The sequence below is a fragment of the Trichomycterus rosablanca genome, chromosome 25, assembly GCF_030014385.1.
Source record: "Trichomycterus rosablanca isolate fTriRos1 chromosome 25, fTriRos1.hap1, whole genome shotgun sequence".
Lineage (NCBI taxonomy): Eukaryota > Metazoa > Chordata > Actinopteri > Siluriformes > Trichomycteridae > Trichomycterus > Trichomycterus rosablanca.
In genome coordinates this window covers 15654572-15673962 of record NC_086012.1, presented here as the reverse complement: position 1 = coordinate 15673962, position 19391 = coordinate 15654572, and the positions used below count along the sequence as shown (strand labels likewise).

Below are 19391 nucleotides of genomic sequence, written 5' to 3'. Positions count from 1 at the left end.
GAACGTTGCCGCATCTGCTAACAAAATGTCACATCTACTAACCTTTTAATAAAGTGCTTCAAGAATATAACTGATCCCAGAAAATATGTTTTTGTTCATATGTCAAAAATTGATATATAGTAAAAGTGACACAGATAGTGAGGGTGTGGCCTTGATAGCACAAAGCGAGAGTAGGAAGCAGAGATGGATGGAACTCAAAAGTGTGATTAGGGTATAATTTCAGATTGGTGATTCAGATTTGGATTCATTAGATCATTTCCACAGAATAAAGATGTAGGAACCGCACCAACAACATCATAAATTAGGCCTGGTGAATATCAGGGTAAAAAGGCTCTCGTAGCTGAAAGGAAGCAAATCCCTGTAGTCATATTCCTATATGTAGTGGAAAGTCCTTACAGAAGAAAGGAGGCTGTGATAGCAGCAAATAGAGACCAATTCCATATCAATGGCTATTTGATTGGATGTCATTTTTAGGTGACTGGAGTCAATATAATTTTACACGTGTGCCATGATTTTAGTATCATCATTTCATGGTAATTCATGACTCTGACTCTTACTACTGTTTCCTTTCTTTTGCACAGACCCCAGGCATCCAGCTCCATCACAACGTCCAGTCTTTTAGTGAAATCAGATAAAATATAACAACAATACACTGACTCAGAATGTAGCAGAGCACTGGAGCACTTTAAAAAACTAATTTCAGACACACACACACACGTCTGGATGTGAGGGGTGAAAAAGTGGTTACAAGATGAAAAGAGGACGAAGAAAAGGTGGCAACAAGGATAAAGTGTTCGGCTGTGACCTAGCAGAGCATTTAGCCACGACCAATCAAGAAAGTAAGTACACAATTCTCATATTGTTGATTGTATAATAAATACAGTAATAACAATCTTATAGATCTTGATTTACTTCGGCTGCTCCCATTTGGGTTTGCCACAGCGGATCATTTGTCTGCATATTTCTTTAATTTTCTTCGGGATCAAAAAGTATCTGTCTGTCTTTGTGTTTTTTTTGTTTTTTTTTTACATCGGATATCCTTTCTAAAGCAACCTTCCTAGTTATCTGGGCTTGTAACCAGCACTTACAGTGCACTGATATGTCCCCTCCCATGGCTAGGAAGTCGACTGCGCTACAAAGCATTTTTTCATATTACATACAGCATAATTAAAAAGTCCTTGAACCGGTTTGATAATTATCTCTGTTGGATTTGATATTTATGACCACCTCTGTAGCTCTGTATGACTACGTGTTCATCTGTCTGTCCTTCACAGTTCCACAGGTACTGCGTAGCTGCAGTGAATTCATTGAAGAGCATGGAGTAGTAGATGGGATCTACCGGCTGTCCGGGGTGTCATCCAACACACAGAAACTAAGGTGTGTAAAATATTCAAACTTTATTTTAAATCCCTGTTTAATTTGGGTTCAAATCTCGGCTCTGCTACTGGTCGGCTGGGCGCCCTCTATCAGGCACAGTTGGCTAACACCTGCAGCAGACAAAAATTTACCTCCAGTCTGCTGGGTGGGAAAGACTGGACTAAGGGGTGGGGTTATAAACGCTGTATAAGGACCCTGGTTGCCCAGGGTGTTTGTACAGAAAGTGGAGGAGTGCAGAGATCGGGGCGTGGCTCACCGTGAGCAAAGCCGACCTCACACGCAAATCCACCGCAGTATGAATGAATGAAGACGGGATTAGTGGGACCTCACACACCTGTTTAAGAGTGCTGCTTTATCTGTGTTAATGTCTCTTGTGCAGGTCAGAGTTTGACACTGAGGGGACTCCAGATCTGTATAAGGATGTGTATCTGCAGGACATTCACTGCGTCAGCTCGCTCTGTAAGGCTTACTTCAGAGAGCTGCCCAACCCTCTGCTCACCTACCAGCTGTATGACCACTTTGCTGTGGGTATCAATCGAATTAATAAACTTACTTGATGATTTCTATGGTGCATAAGATGTATAACACACTTTGTAAACTAAAGCCAAAACGTGTTTGGAGGACAGTACTGACTGGTGTATTTTGCATATGTAATAAGAAAGATGCCAATGATTGGTAGAGCTGCTTTGACTGACAGCAGTGCGAGGATAACCAACCAGAAAACAAATGTAATCCTATAAATCTGCACATAATGTATGCGAACAAACTTGCTCTGCTCAGTTTTATGGAAAAGCATAATAAACCTTTTTTTTATTATTATCATTTTTGTAGTACTGTATAAAGTTGTGTTCATTTGTTTCCTTATTATTAGGAAGCAGTAGCTGTTCAGTTAGAACATGAGAGACTGGTGAAGATTAAGGAGGTGCTCAAAGAGCTGCCAGTGCCCCACTACCGGTAAACACACAACCCTGTCTGGGGAAACAACTAAGCAATAATCGAATTTGAAAATGTGTACCATTAACCTTGTTTCTGCTGCAGGACTCTGGAATATTTAATGAGACATTTAGTCCGGATGAGCACGCACTCTTCTGAGACTAACATGCATTCCAGAAACCTTGCCATTGTTTGGGCTCCCAATCTCCTCAGGTGTGTACATGCAGATTTACATAAATGCCTGGTCAGCTAAAAGATGTTTCACTATTCTGTGGTAAATATCTGATCTCATTTACTGCAGATCAAAGGACATTGAGGTATCTGGTTTTAATGGCACTGCAGCCTTCATGGAGGTGCGAGTCCAGTCCATTGTGGTGGAGTTTGTTCTGACGCACGTGCCTCAGCTGTTTCCTGAATCGGACTCTGAACTAGGTCCTGACCAAATTCACCTCATATTCTTTACCTTTACATTGATGCTTACAGCATATCTGCATATGTCAGTTCCAAAAGTACTTAATTATCTACTTGGAGCAAGTACCCTTACAGTCTAGACCATGTTAATTATTATCTATCTATCTATCTATCTATCTATCTATCTATCTATCTATCTATCTATCTATCTATCTATCTATCTATCTATCTATCTATCTATCTATCTATCTATCTATCTATCTATCTATCTATCTATCTATCTATCTATCTATCTAATCTATCTTATCTATCTTATCTATCTTATCTATCTTATCTATCTATCTTATCTATCTTATCGATCGATCGATCGATCGTTCGTTCGTTCGTTCGTTCGTTCAGTTCTAATGCATTTTCCGAGGGAGTGATCAGGGAATTCTAATAGACGATGGATATATCTCCAGCTTAGTTTAGTTGGGAATCATCTTTAGGTTGCAGCTGACATACATGAAGAAAAGACTGCCAGGCAACACTAGAAAGATGTAGCAACATGTGCATAATTTTTATTTGCATTCTACTGTGTTTAAATGTATTCGGTCAATATTTAAACATTTATTGTATTTTATCTTTACATTGCTATTGCAGGATGGGGAAGAGAACGCAGGAAGTCTCTCCCGTCACCTTCCCTTCAGCCTGGTCAGCAAGATGAGTTCATTTTTAAAGCCATCCCCTTTCAATGTCCAGGCAACATGAGTCCTGGTGACGGGCCTCCACCAATGAGACCGTACCACGCTATCATTGATGGCACAGACAAGTAAGAATGAAACCGGACCCCCATATTTCAAGTGATAGTCAATTTTACACACTTTCTCCTTTTCCCAAATGTATTCAAATGACAAAGAGATGTTTGGTGTGTGTGAAACTTACTTGCTTTATTGGTTTTGAACTTGTTTTTAAATAGAAGAAGTTTTAGCCACAGTTTTACTATTTTTTAAAACTTGTTAAAGAATATAATCGACTATGGGTGACATTAGACTGAGCTATAAGTATTACTATATGTGAGTCTAGGAAGGTCTGCACAGATCTTAGAAAGCAGACCACTTATTTTTACAAGTCAGACACTTGGAACCATTAGGATCAGGTTCCAAAATTATCTGTTCATACTGTTGTATGTAAGTGCAAAGAATGTGGAATAGTGGTCTCTGTTTGTCACATGGCAAGAGAGATGTCTTTATTATAACAAATTAATTATGTACAGTATATATGTATATATTAAAGTATATATAGTTATATTGGCTAACTAGAAATGATCAGCTTTTGGAAATTAAGTATATTTGTTTTGGTCTGAGCTTTTCCGTTAATATGCTTTCCTGAGGTATTTTTATGTACCACTAGTGTTTTACTTGAGTGAAATTAGGCTGGTTGTTCTATTTAGAGTTGTAGGATGTTATGTGTAAAGATTTAAATATTGTATATATTTTTGTACTGAACACAGGAGAAAGGGATCATTAAAAGGAAGAAAATGGAAATCCATCTTTAATTTGGGTGGGAGACTCCATGATCCCCGCAAGAAGAACAAATATGCACCTAAGGGTAAAATCTTTATCATCTAAAAACTATTAAATAAATGATTTAATACTTTTTTGTACACAATCATTACATTGTTTTGCCTATGTACTGACCATTAGTGTTCCTATAGAGCACTGTTTGATAAAGTGTTAAAGTGTACCCCCTGTATATTTTCTTTCTCTGTTCTCATCCAACCCTCAACCTTTTACAGAAAAAGATCAGAACTCTTTAAGACCTGCTAAGAGTATGGACTCTTTGAGCTCAGGACCTTACACACAAGAAGGTATTTAAAACATCCAATGACTATTTACATAAAAGGATAATAGAGCTAACTGAGAATTATAAATAGAGTCCACTACAAAAAAACTGATATTTTGTATTTTATATTAATTTAAACATTTATCAAACAATTCAGTTGTATTTAGTTCTACAATTTTATTTTACAATACTGTTCATCTGGAGCCACATAAATTTCAATCACATTTCATCATCTGGCAGTCAGGGACAATCCTTATATTGGTTGAGCACCAGGTTTACTAAAACTAAAATGGCCAGCACAAAGACCTGACCTCAAACCCCACCAATAAACTTGGATTAAACATAAAGTTGTCCGCACAGTGTAAATTGTATATAAATCTGATCTCATAAGAAATGAAATTTTTAGAACAGTTCGTATATTATAACCACAACTCAGTCTAACATCAACAAATCATTTCTTAACTCTCTCAGATTCACGACATGCTGGCACACACCTGTCTCCTGTCGCAGTGCCGCCTGGAAATACAGAAATACAGGCTCCTGGAAAAGGGGGTTTGTCCAGTGGCTATGCAGTTACTTACAGGCGCACAGGCGGGGCTAGTGTGAGCGTGGTTAGCGGAGGGGCCGGGGCCCAGGGCACATACAAAAGCCTGGATACGGGGGCCGTTACCAGCGGAGACAAATCACCGGCTGTATCACATGCTGCCACCATCAAGGCGGAGCGTCGAGCAGGAATGCACATTTCTGGACCTTTTTCAGTAACTGTTCCTCTCCATATAACATCGGGACTGGCACTAGGGGTCCTCCAGGGGGGTAGAGTTGAGGAGGAACAGCTTACGCAGACACTGGCTGAGGAGGTTCAGCCAAAGACAGTGAAGCAGGAGAAGGATGAAGACAGGGAGCTGGAAGAGTTAGAAGTAAAGGAGACAACTGAGAAAAAAACAGAAGACCTAGAAGAAATAAAAAATGATAATATAGACAATGGACATGAGGGAGATGCAAAGAAAGAGGATGAAAAAGAAGAAGAGAAGAAGGACTTGCCAGAAGAGAGAAATGAATCCAAAGAAGAAGACAGAGAGGAAGAGTTTGTAAGTGAGGAAGAGTGTAAAGATGAGAGACAAGATCTTTCAAACAGACCTTCACTCAGCGATGGAGACTACATGGGTAAGACTGGGCCTGATGCTATTAAAAGACTATTAAAGGGTTCTTTCATATCCATAGTGTCTGGGTAAATAATACGAGTTTCAGTGTTTCCCTGTATGTATAAAGTACAACCTGCAACAATAAAAGCCTAAATTGAAGCCTTTTGAATGTGCAAGTATTGGCATGCATTCAAGGCCCTACAAAGACTTAGACTTTAAACTGTACTGTGTGAAAAGAAAGAGCAACTAATAGTGGTTGTAAGTGGTTGTCCAAAGCTATACATTTAATACTGAAAACCAGGACAACTCGTGGTTAATGTTATCTAGGCTAACAGTGAATGTGCACATAGGTCATTTGAGTTAGCAGACTTACTTAGAAATATTAACCACTCTAGTTAATATTAATTAAGTATTTCCTGGAAATATCATTGCCATTATTGTGGAGTTCACTGCTTTACACAAAACCCCCTAAAAAACCCAAATGTTGGTGTATTTTTTAAAAATCCCCTCATGTTTTCTCAGTCATGAGACCGGTATTACCGCCATGTCCCACAGAAGCCGTGGAACACAGTGAGGACCTCAGCCCACAGCCACTAGACATATCGTATCCAGAACACGACCTTCCTCTGGATTTTCAGGACACTTTTGGATTCCTGGATCTGATGGACACTTCTGCCTCAAATCAGGTAGGAATAACCACTCTAATCTTCCCATTATTCAGAGGTGTGTAAAGTGGCCAAAAACCACATCCAAGTAAATTTTTGTTTTGTTATGCTTTGTGGTTATTTCAGGTAAATGAATTCTCAGTGGAGCCACCTGCTTTTGAAGATGAAGAGGAGGAAGAAGATAAGCAGAGTCCATCTCAGCATTATCCAGCATCACTGAGTTATCTGGATAAAGAAAAACCCAGATTGGATTTGTCCACACACTCACACCGACTCCAGGCAGGCAAATCACACAGCCTCCCTTATAAATCAAGGCCTTTCCTGCCAATCGCATGCTTCTCCTCTGATGAAGATGATTACTCAGGACCTGATGATGATGATGATGATGACATTGAATCTGATAAAAGTGAGTATGAGGACATGTTTTATAAAAGTCTCCCATCATCAAGTCACTTCCAGGGTTTAAAATGGACATGCCCCCCAACCTTCACAATAACAACCACAGATCAGTCAGATGCCTTAAATCAGACTCCCACCTCAGAGCTGCCAGAGAACGTTCAAGATCTCGCCCCGGTGGACAAACCTGGGATCTTAGAAAATCAATCGGAAACTGAAATCATGGCAAATAATGAGATAGATTCCAGTGACCAATGTCTGGATGAAGCAGATTTCAGTCCACTTCCTTTAGAGGCAGAGTGTTTAACTATGGATGAGAAGAATTGTGATGGCAGGAATGGAGAAGAAAGTGAACCAGATGAGGCTTGTGATGTAGATGAAATAATGCAAGAGGAAAGTAAAGGATTGGAAATTACTGACAGCAAAGAAGACACACTCTCCTGTAGGTAAGTAGCTTCAGAGTAAAGTAAAAAGTTGACTTGTTACCAAAAATACCAAAATGGTATTGGATGTTAACTAATCAGATATAATTCAAATTAAAAGATTTAACTGGGCTCAGTCTCATCTTAGATTGACTCAAAGACTGGAAATGTGCACTGGGATCAGACGAGGCTATGTTTCAGCTTGTTTTGGGGAAAAATAGACGTCACGTGTTTGTACAGAATTAAAATCCAGACTGTTATTAGTGAAAGATGTAAAAGCCCACATCTGTCTTGGAATGGGATGGAGGGGGGTGTATCAGTGCCCACAGCATGGGTTACCTGTATATGTGTGTAGGTACCATTGATGGACAGATGTATACTGGAATTTTAGAGAAGTACAAAATCTTTTTTTTCTCGAAAGTTCTTGGTTATTTCAGCTAAACGATGACAGGTCTCATTCTGCACGCATTACAACAGCATGGCTTCATGGACACAGAGTGCGTGTGCTTAATTGGCTTGCTTGTAGTCCAAATGTGTTTCCTATTGAAAATTAAATGTACGGTGCATCATGAAGATGAGAAACAGACAACGGCGTCCAAGAATGGGCAAAAATTCCACTTGCAAAAATGCAACCATTAGTATCATAAATATACTCAGTTGCCAAATAAGTTGATCAGTAAAAACTTGACTGAACTTTTCTTTCTTCAAGTAATTTAACAAATCATAAATTCTAGTTTTTATTGGATTTCACAAAATTTCCCAAAACAGAATTCATTAGAAATTCAGTAAGGTTCATTTGAATAATTTCTTAGTATCCCTGATTGTCTTAGACAAATACTTATTGTGTTCAATCTGCTTTGTGTTTACAGCCAAGAAGAGAGCCATTCCATAAACAGTGAACCCCAAACGAACACGTGTTTTTGTCCAGATGCTACTTTTGCTTTCCTGGAACTTTGCAACATTGATATTTCCTGCCACAGTGATCAACCTTTTATTAAAGAGGAAGAAATCATCTCAGATTATCAACAGGAGAGTCCTGAAGGTGACACTGATATGGCTGAGAGTGAGGTTACAATTACAAACAGCACAGATTCTGTATTAGTGGCTGCTTGTGATAATGCACAGTCAACAGTTTTGTCAGAGGAAACAAAAATTTTGGTGGAATGTATTGTGGAGGAAGTGGAGGATAGGGGTGATTTAGGAGAAAAAGAAAAGGAAGACGAAAGGGAGGCAGTGGTAGAGAAGATGAAAAGAGAGATCAGTGATGAACAAATGAATGTAGAGACAAATGCTGTTGCACCAGAAGAGGTCACAAATTTAGATAAAAATAAGAAAGATGAGGATGAAATCAACTTTGAAACCCAGAACCAGAAGACAGATGGAGGGGAAAATAGTGACCACGGCATGGTGATAGATGATGTAGGAGAGAAAACAGAGGATGTAAAGGATGTAGGTGTTACAGAAATAAAAGATAAAATAGTTTATGAAGAAGAACACACGACGTCTGAGGATGATCCACAGTGCAGCTCAGATGTTCTTTTAGAAGAAAAAGTAATCGAAGACAAACCTGCTGATCCAGTAAAAACAGATAGCGAAGAGCCAGTGAAGTATCCCAGACTTGAAGAAATAGAAAAAGACAGTGGAGTTAACCTCGGGCCAGGTGTCAGAAGGATGGTGATTGCATCCAAACACACTTCACCTAAAATCTATCAGGTAAAAGCGGTTCCTGTAGTACCTCCCAAACCCCAGCATTCAAAAATCACCGCTTTTAAACAACAGTTTCAGCAAAACGATACAAAACAACAACAGAAATCAAAACAACAAATAAAGAAAGGTAATGCTGAGAAGGTTAGAATTAACAACCCAAAGATGTCACATCAACAAAACAGTGACTCTATAAATGACAATACAAGGCAGAATCATGATGCAGAGACAGAAAAAAAGACAGATAAAGAGCAGCTGCAGGAACACAAGGCAGATCAAGTTAAAAAGCAGCTGAGGGACACACAGGCGTTCCATAGTTTTGGAGGAGAGCTGAGAAATGACACAGAAGATCATAAACAAAGACGAGACACCTGGGATGGTGGGAGTCTGAGAAAAGACATTCCGAGGGATGTAGACAGGGAAACAAAAAAAGTCAGCTCGATTAGTATCTGTTTTGATGAGGCTGTTGCGAGAGCAACAGGGAAACTCTGCAGAGAAAAGGAATTGTTAGAAAAAGACAGACTCCTGGATTTGCAGGTAGAAAAGTTTGAGCAGAAAGAAGGACTGAAACAGAGACAGAGAGATGAGGATGAAAAAATTAACTGACATTAAGAACTGTAGGAAAAAGGTCTAAAAAGTCTAAAAATATCTATATTTTAAGGATGTAAAAATCACGACTGTGGTTACATAGTAAAAATCCAAGCAAAATATATTTTAAAAATTACATATTTAGGCGTCAGGATCGAATCAAAGTGCATGGACATCAGGGCGGCAGTTCCAATGATGAAGGTCCATGGATGTCTCTGGTCATTAGTGCAAACTACGAAGGTGTAAAATATGTTTATAGACAAGAACATTTATTACTGATTTACTATTAGAAATTTTGCTACTGAGATTAGTTATTTTCTTTTTCCATTGCCTCAGACAGAATTTAACTTTTTGATAACTGTATATTAGACTCTACTATATGCATGTTTTCAGTGACAAAAAAACAAACAAGAAAAACAAACTAAACACAGTAACATTGCCTACTAAATAAAGCAACAATAAAGTGTTCCCTCTGTCATCGAAAGGTTGATTTTTTAAGTCTCAAAAATGCTAAACTACTCATCACAAGACCATGTCCAAGAACATGACCGACCTTACTCTCTGGGTGGTAGTTACTGCTTTCTTTGATCAAAGCCTCATTAGTGAGCCTACAAATATGATGTGCTATGGGTATTGCATGTGTCTCAGAGAAAGCATGTTAGTCCTCACCCTCACAGAATGATGGGTGTTCCATGATAGGGGAGACATGCCTAAGCTGGTAACAGGCAGTGACTAAATTAGGAGATGGGATAAAATTTCAGATGTAGCTTTTTGGGACTTATGGGGAACAAACCTTTAATCTTATGTAGTCTACACTTATATTGTATAAAAACATGACTGCCTTAAAATGAATGTGTAAATTTGTAAGGAATCCTAGCCATTCATTTATGTGTTTTGAAATCCATATTCTGTTTATGAGATATTACTCTGTGTATATCACTCTGGATTTTAATAAAGTTATCTTGTAAACGATGAGTGAATGTGTCCTTTTATACAAACATAATACAATATAAACAATGCTTACAATAAGGTTGATGAAATGTAAAATGTTAATGACAGTAAGCAGTTTGATTCAGCTATCCACAACAGGTGATGAAATGACCATAAATTTATGAAAATTAGCAATTGATATAAAAAATGAAAGCAAAAAAATAAATACACAATTATAATTGTTTTTATTTATGGGTTTTTTTCTTATCATAATACAGAATCTGATAATACAATAATTAAAACAAAACATATATAGAAACAATATAGGAGTTAATACGAATAAAACAATAATACAACAATTATTAATAACAAATACTATTATTAAGGAAAATAAGTCGAATTACTTTAGATTACAAAATTGATAGACAACAAAAATTATTAAACAATAAAAATGAATGAATTAATAAATACAAATAATAATATTAATAACAATAGGGCACTCTGGTGGTGTAGCATTAATTAACACTAGTCCACTACTGCTGGGAAACAGGATTCGACTCCCAAGCAGTGCATAAATATAAATATATAATAATAATAATAATCATAATATATGAAATTTATAAAATTTATATTTATTTATAAAAGTCTGTGTTAGGTCCAAAACTGATCACTTCAGATATGAGTATTTTGATTCGTTGTGATTCCTCTTTTCTGGTACCAGGAGATCAAAAAGAATGGACACACACACACACACGTTGTTCTAAGCAAATCAAACTTTTATTACAAGCACAAAGGGGCAGCACGGTGGGTAGCACTGTCGCCTCACAGCAAGAAGGTCCGGGGTTCGATCCCCAGGTGGGACGGTCCGGGTCCTTTCTGTGTGGAGTTTGCATGTTCTCCCTGTGTGTGGGTTTACAGTCCAAAGACATGCAAGTAAAGTGAACTGGAGATACAAAATTGTCCATGACTGTGTTTGATATAACCTTGTGAACTGATGAATCTAATGTAACAAGAAACTACCGTTCCTGTCCTGGATGTAACCGAAGGGTGTAAAACATGACGTTAAAATCATTCTGCAACAGGTGCAGACAAGTCAAACAAAACTGCGGTTTCAGCAGATAAAACATGGCAGAAAAAACATCTTCATATCTGCTGTCAACAAGTGGGTTACGAAACTGTGTGTGCTGAAACACGGGTGTGTGCAGTACAGAATGATCTAGAATATCAAGGGTTTACTGTTGCATAAGCAGACAAATAAAGTTCAGTCGGTAATGTTAAACAAATAAGTTTTAATCTGAATTTAAAAGTCTGAAGTCTAGAACCGTTTTAAACGAGTTTAGTGGAATAAAAGTCCTCGGTAATCTATTGGATGCAAGTCATGTGACGCCAGTGAACCAGGAACTGAGCGCTTTGTGGAAACTAATGTAAACATTCAGTGATTGTTAAATAATGAAAGAAATATATTCAGTATATTCAGTTATTTTAACTTGGTTTTAGTGCAGTTTATAACTGTCCTTGTCACTAGATATAATCCGATTTTAATTAGGCAGTAATACGAGGTTTTTATCGTGTTCTTTTAATACTAAACAGAGATCTTGGTGTGTGTGACCGTTTCCTATAGCAGCAGCAGCAGCAGCAGCAGGATGTCTGGATCAGTGGATGTTCATTCTCAGTTAGCGTCAATATTAGACCGCTTTGCTAAGTGTGCATTAGTAGAAATGACTAAAATCATCGATAAAGATTCGGCGCTGTTGAGAGCAGAGATTTCCCGCAGACAGATGGAAGTGGAAGCGCTGCTGTGTAAACTACAGTTCGCCGAGAGTGAGCTCAGATCAGCCCGACATGCAGCAGCGACCCGGCCGCCTGCTCCCCACTGCAGATCCGTCGCTGTACAGGTTCACAACACTGACACACTACAAGGTACCGTCTACTATATATGATTAAATAATCATTGTGAGAATACACTAAGTCATTATACACAGTGATGTATTATTTTGTATTCACGTGTGACCAAGATCAGCTCACCTAACTATAAAGTGGAACCTAACTATATATATATATTGTTATGGATGTGACAGTGTAAAATACAGAGAATACAGAAGGGCATTCATACACACATCTACATACAATAGGTGGTAATACATTAATAGCACTCAGGTGGTGTAGCATTAATTAACACCAGACCACCAGTGCTGGGAATCGGGATTCAAATCCCCAGCAGTGCTATCGGCCAGTCAGGCATCTCATACAGACATGAATGGGTCTCTCTGAGGCAGGGGTGGCCAAGTCCCATGATGAATTTGCGTCCTGTTACTGCATTGTGCTAAGTGATTATGGGGAAACTGAAACCACTGTGGCCCTGACCAGGATAAGGTAATGGTAAAGTGGAACCATATACAGTTATGGATCTGACACAGTGTAAGCTAGACAATAACATCCTCAACTTTGTTCTCTCCCAACTACAGAGGATAAAAAAGAACATTCAGACACACACCATCATTTGCCAATTCAGTCTACCAGTGTGATGGTATAGTCTCTCTTTATTAGTTTATTTTTTAAAATTTTGATGGTTAGTGCTGCTCTTTTTAATGTTTTGTATTTCATCACGCAGGAAAATGGAGCTGAACTGTATCACGTCAAAGAGGAGCAGACTGAGCTTACATCATGGGATAATGAGGGTGGTAAACTGTCAACCCATCTGGAGAATATTTACAACACATCTGTTCATTTCCCTCATGAGGAAATTCTTATTTTTCCTCTTTTGTAACGATCTCATACGAAACAACCTCACTATACTGAAGTATGAGTCTCAGTTTAGCACAAAGTTATTTGTAAATATGAAGACATTCTATCAGATAGAGTTTATATTAAAGGATACTTGAGGATCAGGTATCTATTTTTAAGGTGGTAAAATGGTTAAGGTGGTGAAATGGGATGTCCAACAAGCATATGGTATGGTGTCCAAATACTTTTGGGCATGAGACTGCTTTAACTGATTTTCTTTACATGCTACTGAGGTATATCATCAGCAGCTCTACTAAATCTAACTATCAACAATAAGCTACTGAAAATTATTGTAGCTTTTTAACCAACAGCTTTGATTGAACCGTAACTTAGTTGTAGCTTATCGGTTAATAATTAACATTCCTTAACATTCCTAGTAATACACTGTTCTGTCTATACAGACGTGGAGGAGACTCAGGATTGCTGGGAGAGGGAGCAACATTCACTTGATACGTCAGGTGAGTTACTGACACTTCCGATGTGAAGAAATAGAGAGGTAGGATGCAGGCTATTTAATAAAAGGAGAAACAATTGCTCCTGGAGCAAGGACAAAAAGTGATTTTGAAGTCATCATCTGTCCATTACCTAGTAAAGAAAATATTTATACCTTTTAAACAGATTAAGGACTCACAGCTAAGATCATGGGAAACCATATAGACTATTATATAAAAGGACAAACTTGCTGTTACTTTCTTTAAAAAAAAATCCTAATGTTTTTGATTCCAGGTTGTGATGAAGCAAAACCTGATATCATTTGGGACTCACCTGATCTTGAGGACATTACCATGAACTCGACACAAACACCGGAAACATCAGAAGAACCTATCAATACAAATCCTGGCCGTCCCAACACCAACGTTTCCCCAAATCTACGAGAGGATCTTACCATCCAGTATCAGCAACCCACAGACTGTAACGGCCCCGCTCAGCACAGACGGAGTCGGTTAACTAACCCTGCAGCGCCTCTTCCAGTGAGTGAGCAAAGAGTCGACGGGGCAGGAACGGGGGATAAGAGTTCACGTTGCATCCAGTGTGGTAAAACCTTCACCACCCGCTTCTACCTGAAGATCCATCAGCGCATTCACACAGGCGAGAGACCCTACACGTGCCTCCAGTGTGGCAAACGCTTCTACTGTAACTCGCACCTGATCTCACACCAGCGCTGCCACACTGGAGAAAAACCATACAGCTGTGAGGAGTGCGGCAAGTCGTACTCCCATCTGAACTCGCTAAAACTGCATCAGCGCAGCCACACTGAGGAGGAGGTGGCCTACAACTACTGGTGACTGCAGTGTGTGAGGAGATGAACATTTCGTCTTCTCTGACGATTGCTGGACCGGCTACTTTAATTTAGTTAGGCTGATTCAGCTCAACTGTATTTGTATAGTTCTTTTTACAAAAACATCGTCTTAAAGCAGCTTTACAGGAATCCAAGTATAAAACCACTAACGAGTACGAATAGGGCGACTCTGGCAGGGAAAAACGACCGGTGTAGTTACTCTCCAAAAATTAAAAACAAGTATAATACGCTATTTGATACATGTTTTAAGGTTTCTATTTATATATTTTTCTCTGCATAATAATACAACTAGAACAAACAAGCAAGCAAGGTATTTTATTATTTTTTTTAATAAAAATTGTTTGCCAAGAATCTCCTTGTGAATATTTTTGTACTTTGACACAGACAGGCATGTGCCAGTAGCTGGCTTTTAAAATGGCACGATATTTTACACACACACACACACACACACTATGACTATCATTAAAAGAATTTGTTTCAGTTTTGATCTGATGCTAAATCTAATGCCTAAGTGAAATAGTTTTAGATAAACAAATCCATAGTGAAAAGGTATTTGTCCCACTTTCATTCCTTTCATTTTGTTTTACCACAATAAATTGTTTTAGATTCTCATCCAAACTACTTAACTAACTGTGCCATCTCCAGTATGATTCACATATGAGATAAAGATTGAATATAGTGAAATTGTTGTTTAACTTTAAACGAAATTTTCTGCCCTGTAGAGTTAATTGATACATTTATTTTATTAGGATTTTAACATCATGTTGTACACTGGTTACATTTATGGCAGAAAAGGTAGCTACTCATTACACAAGATTAATCAGTTCACAAGTTGTAATGTTAAACACAGTCATGGACAATTTAGTATCTCCAATACACCTCACTTGCATGTCTTTGGACTGTGGGAGGAAACTGGAGCTCCCAGAGGAAACCCACGCAGATTGGAAGAAGGTCCTGGGTTCAATCCCCAGGTGGAGCGGTTTGGGTCCTTTCTGTTTGTGGCAATTCTTCAAAAACTCCACACAGATCGAACCCAGGACGTTGCAAATAGATCACTGAGCATCATTGGATCGTTAAATCAGATGTGTTGGTAGTTTGAAGTTCTACAGGGCAGTATGCGTCCAGGACCGAGGTTCACCCTGCTACAGTTAAACAGAGTTATTAGAATTAAGAGAAGAACAATGAAATAAGTGATTAATGATGAATTAATTAATGTGCTCTGATCTTGGTTCTGACGTGCTTGTATTTTGACGGGTGTTTTCCTCTGATTCGGGACCGGACATGAGCTCAGCTGTTGTGACTAGTAGCAACATTTTCTTCCCAGCAGCTAACAGTTACTGTCACATTCTGGTTATACATGAAGTGCAGAGACACAGTCGATAGTGATAATTCATCCGTAGCTCAGTGTTGTGTAGTGAACTTGTGTTTCCGCAGGTAGACATGGGTGCAGTGGTGTTACAGACGCGGATAATGGCGATATTAGATGGGTTGAGTAAGGCAGCAGGGACGGACATTAACCAGCTGATAGAGGAGGACAACGCTGCGTTTAACCGAGAGATCCAGCGCAGAGACGAGCAGATAGAAACACTGAAAAAACGTCTCCAACTCACCGAGAAAGAGCTGAAAAAAGTACAAACTCTGCTGCTAGCCTCCTCAGACCGGTGCTCGGTCGGTGTCCAGGTCCAAATGATTGATACAGGTCAGTGTGTGTGTGTGTATGTGTGTATTTTTATAAAGGTACTAGTCTGGGCGAAATATCGCGATATTTGTTGACATTGTTACAATTAACAGCTTCAAAATCTCGCGTGATTTAAACAGTTCATCTGAAATACCCAAACCAAACACAGATCTGACAGAAACATAAATAGAATCAACAGTGTAACCTAATATTATAGAAGGCCCACAAGTCTTAATTAATGAAATTAAAACATTAATTGTGCTTTAATTACAAAGCAACAGCAAACAGGTTGCATGTGCTACTAAACTTAATGTTATGTTTAATTAGTGCACAGCCAATGGTTTAGTTACACACAATGCAGCACACAACATGCAGTTTAGGACTCTTGAATCACTTGAGTAAGCCGTGTTTTCTCCCTGTAATAATCACGTGTAAGCTATCATGGCTTAAAAATCACCCTACCTAACTAGATACCAGATGAGTGTAAAGTTTTATCTCATATGTCTAATGAACCACAACGAAAACACCAAATACAAAAATGACAGGAAAATAAATAGAAGCAATCGTTTAGCCTAATGTTATACAAAGCCCTACAATTATAAAAATAATAAAAACTAAAACATGAATTGTGCTTTTATAGAGTGAGCCGTGTTATCTCATCATCATAATTGTGTAGGTGAGCAATCATGGCTTAAAAATCATCATACCTAACTAGATGCCAGGTAAGTGTAAAGTTGAATATATGTCACAGGTCTAGAACAACAATGGAAAGTTATTTGGCAAGTGTTATTTGTTTAGCATTAGAATAACTCTATGTGCATAATGGAATTAGGGTACTGTGTGTTCCTGCTAAACAAAATAAAAATCATGCAGTTGTAGTAAATAGATGACACAGAAATTGGCAGCTATTGCTATGAAAATATCAAGACCAGGGCAATAAGGTATGATTTAATTAATTAACAAAGGTATTTTCAGTGTAGTTCTGTTAACTATGTGAACACTTGCACTGCAGAATGGTACAATGCACTTAGACGTAAAGAGAAGTAAATGAAATTGCAGTACTGATTTAACTCTGTGCTAATGAGAAATACCTGATGCCTTAATATTGGTGCTTTGGTGTTTTACTGTTACACAACAGCCATAATAATACCATTTTAAACTGTTTTTAAGTCTTTCAATGCTTTGACTAACAGTTTTCTCTATCAAACAGAGATGATGGCACACAGGAAGGAACCAATAACTGCAAGCCATGTCCAGATGTTAAATACAAATGTAATGCCAGAACTCAAAGAAGAGAAACCACCATTACCTGAAAGAGCACTACCACCTTCACATCATGTAACTGAAGTACTCAAAGTTAGCCAGACACATGCATCAGTGCCAGGCAGACAGAAACCTGCACAGCATGCTTGTGATGAAGATGAATTCAGCAGCTTGGAGTTTGAAATGAAGATTGAGCAAGTGGAGGAGCTTGTTGATCAGGAACTGAGCCTGCAACGAGCAGATTACAGCATGGTGGATTCAAACACCAGCTCCAAGACAGATCAGAGAGACGCTCACTTGTGGTCATCTGTCGAAGACGACATGACAAATGAGTTTGACGTGTCTGATGGCTGTGTGGGGTTAGAGCAGTATGAACAGATTCACCTGAACCAGTGTATGGCCTCTAATTTGAACCTGCAAACCGATTGCTTTCCTAATAAACACGTGGACTCTTTTGGTCCTGCACAAGGCAGGACAGACAAAGATTCTGACTATGGACAACTGAGGGACCCTGTGGGTCACTTAACCACACAAAGAACTCCAAACACCACTGGAAAGCACAGAAACACGTTTGGTATGGCATCTCGGCCCCACACACAATTATCTACCAACAGTTTCTCATTGACGAACCCGCTTCCTGTGCAGGGAAAGGCACCAGTTTGCCATGCCATATCGAAGCCTTTTCGTTGTGAGGAATGTGGTAAAGGCTTTACCCAGAGGACGAGACTGATAACACATAAAAGAACACATACAGGAGAGAAACCGTACCACTGCCAGCTCTGTGGAAAGATGTTTTCCAGGCAGGATAATTGTCTCAGACATGTCCGCCTACACAGTGGACAGAGGTGGTAAAGAGGTGTTTATTGCTGACAGTGTTGCTATGAACTATGTATCTTACAGTTACATGTAAGCCTTTGATTGGTACTCTTGGTAATTAATGTCATTAAAATGTCTTTGTGACAATTTATTGTAAAATCATGCTGAGAATGAAAAAGAAATGTAAATCTCATGGTACTTTGAAGAGTCGGTGATGCCAAGGAGCCTTCCAGGGTTTTTGGAGTTAAAACAGACCCAAAACATAACAGATCCCACATCATTCAGCGAGGACTGAACTTCTGATAACTGCTAGTGAAATTGATTCTGGTTTACATTACATTGTAATGCAATGTTTTCATCACAAATCATATAATCAGCATAACATTAACAAAAGCAAAGTGTTTGATATAGGCCCGTACACTGGCATGGACACCACAAGTTTGCGAACTGTGATGATCCATGTCATCCCAGAATGATCTCACAATTTTCCAAAGAGCATCTTGTAATGTTACTGAGCATGCATAACCCCCATAACTGCTCACTGGGGTTTAGGTCAGGTGACTGGATGAAAGTCTACGACAGCTCTCATTAATATTATTTGCTTTTCATGTAGTTTTTGCAAATCTTTTCAGGTTTGTAAAAAAAAAAGTTAGAAATAGAAGCATTTTTATTAATGTATTCAGATATTTGGTCCTAACTGTGTATATAGGGTTTTTGTATAACACATTTTTTGTCTCTTGTAACCATGGCACCACTTGCACATTAAAACCTCCTGTATTTAAAAGTTGGTGGACGGTTTCACAATGAACTTGCTTTTCTGGTTTTATTTTAAAAACAATGTATCGTGGTTACTTTCCTGTTTTATTCAGTAGGTTAGAATATTTGACATGCTCCAGATGGATGTTTAAAAGAGTATGAATTTTCATGTCATATTACATAGTTGAATTCATGAAATTAGTGTAAATTTGTAAATGTTATATTTTATATAATGAAATAAAGTAGGGACGTTTGTAAGCCTATACTGTGCTGTAGTTTATTGTAGAATCTCTGCTCTTGAATGTTCACCACAAGCTCAACCATTCATTATGAAATAAATTGATAAATGAATATAAACAGATGCTATATTTTATCTATTAATTTATTTATCATCATTCGTTT

At 38.4% G+C, this 19391-nt stretch overlaps 3 protein-coding genes across 3 annotated transcripts; all 3 read left to right on the top strand.

Annotated features, from left to right (window-relative positions):
* The first annotated feature begins 751 nt into the window (after window positions 1-751).
* On the top strand, window positions 752-10390 carry si:dkeyp-68b7.12 (rho GTPase-activating protein 31). Its single transcript, XM_062987271.1, has 13 exons — window positions 752-839; window positions 1275-1377; window positions 1757-1901; window positions 2249-2331; window positions 2416-2523; window positions 2612-2742; window positions 3364-3532; window positions 4214-4311; window positions 4499-4570; window positions 5017-5709; window positions 6210-6373; window positions 6479-7194; window positions 8040-10390. The coding sequence occupies exons 1-13, from the start codon at window positions 752-754 to the stop codon at window positions 9478-9480; spliced, it is 4011 nt and encodes a 1336-aa protein (XP_062843341.1). The 3' UTR covers window positions 9481-10390.
* Window positions 10391-11758: 1368 nt separating this feature from the next.
* Window positions 11759-14827, top strand: si:dkeyp-68b7.5 (zinc finger protein 33B). Its single transcript, XM_062987741.1, has 6 exons — window positions 11759-11816; window positions 12014-12312; window positions 12858-12919; window positions 13004-13073; window positions 13578-13634; window positions 13903-14827. The coding sequence occupies exons 2-6, from the start codon at window positions 12036-12038 to the stop codon at window positions 14460-14462; spliced, it is 1026 nt and encodes a 341-aa protein (XP_062843811.1). The 5' UTR covers window positions 11759-11816; window positions 12014-12035; the 3' UTR covers window positions 14463-14827.
* A 955-nt stretch (window positions 14828-15782) lies between these two features.
* Window positions 15783-19306, top strand: si:dkeyp-68b7.7 (zinc finger protein with KRAB and SCAN domains 8). The gene is made up of 2 exons (XM_062987740.1): window positions 15783-16175; window positions 17365-19306. The coding sequence occupies exons 1-2, from the start codon at window positions 15917-15919 to the stop codon at window positions 18267-18269; spliced, it is 1164 nt and encodes a 387-aa protein (XP_062843810.1). The 5' UTR covers window positions 15783-15916; the 3' UTR covers window positions 18270-19306.
* Window positions 19307-19391: the final 85 nt, after the last annotated feature.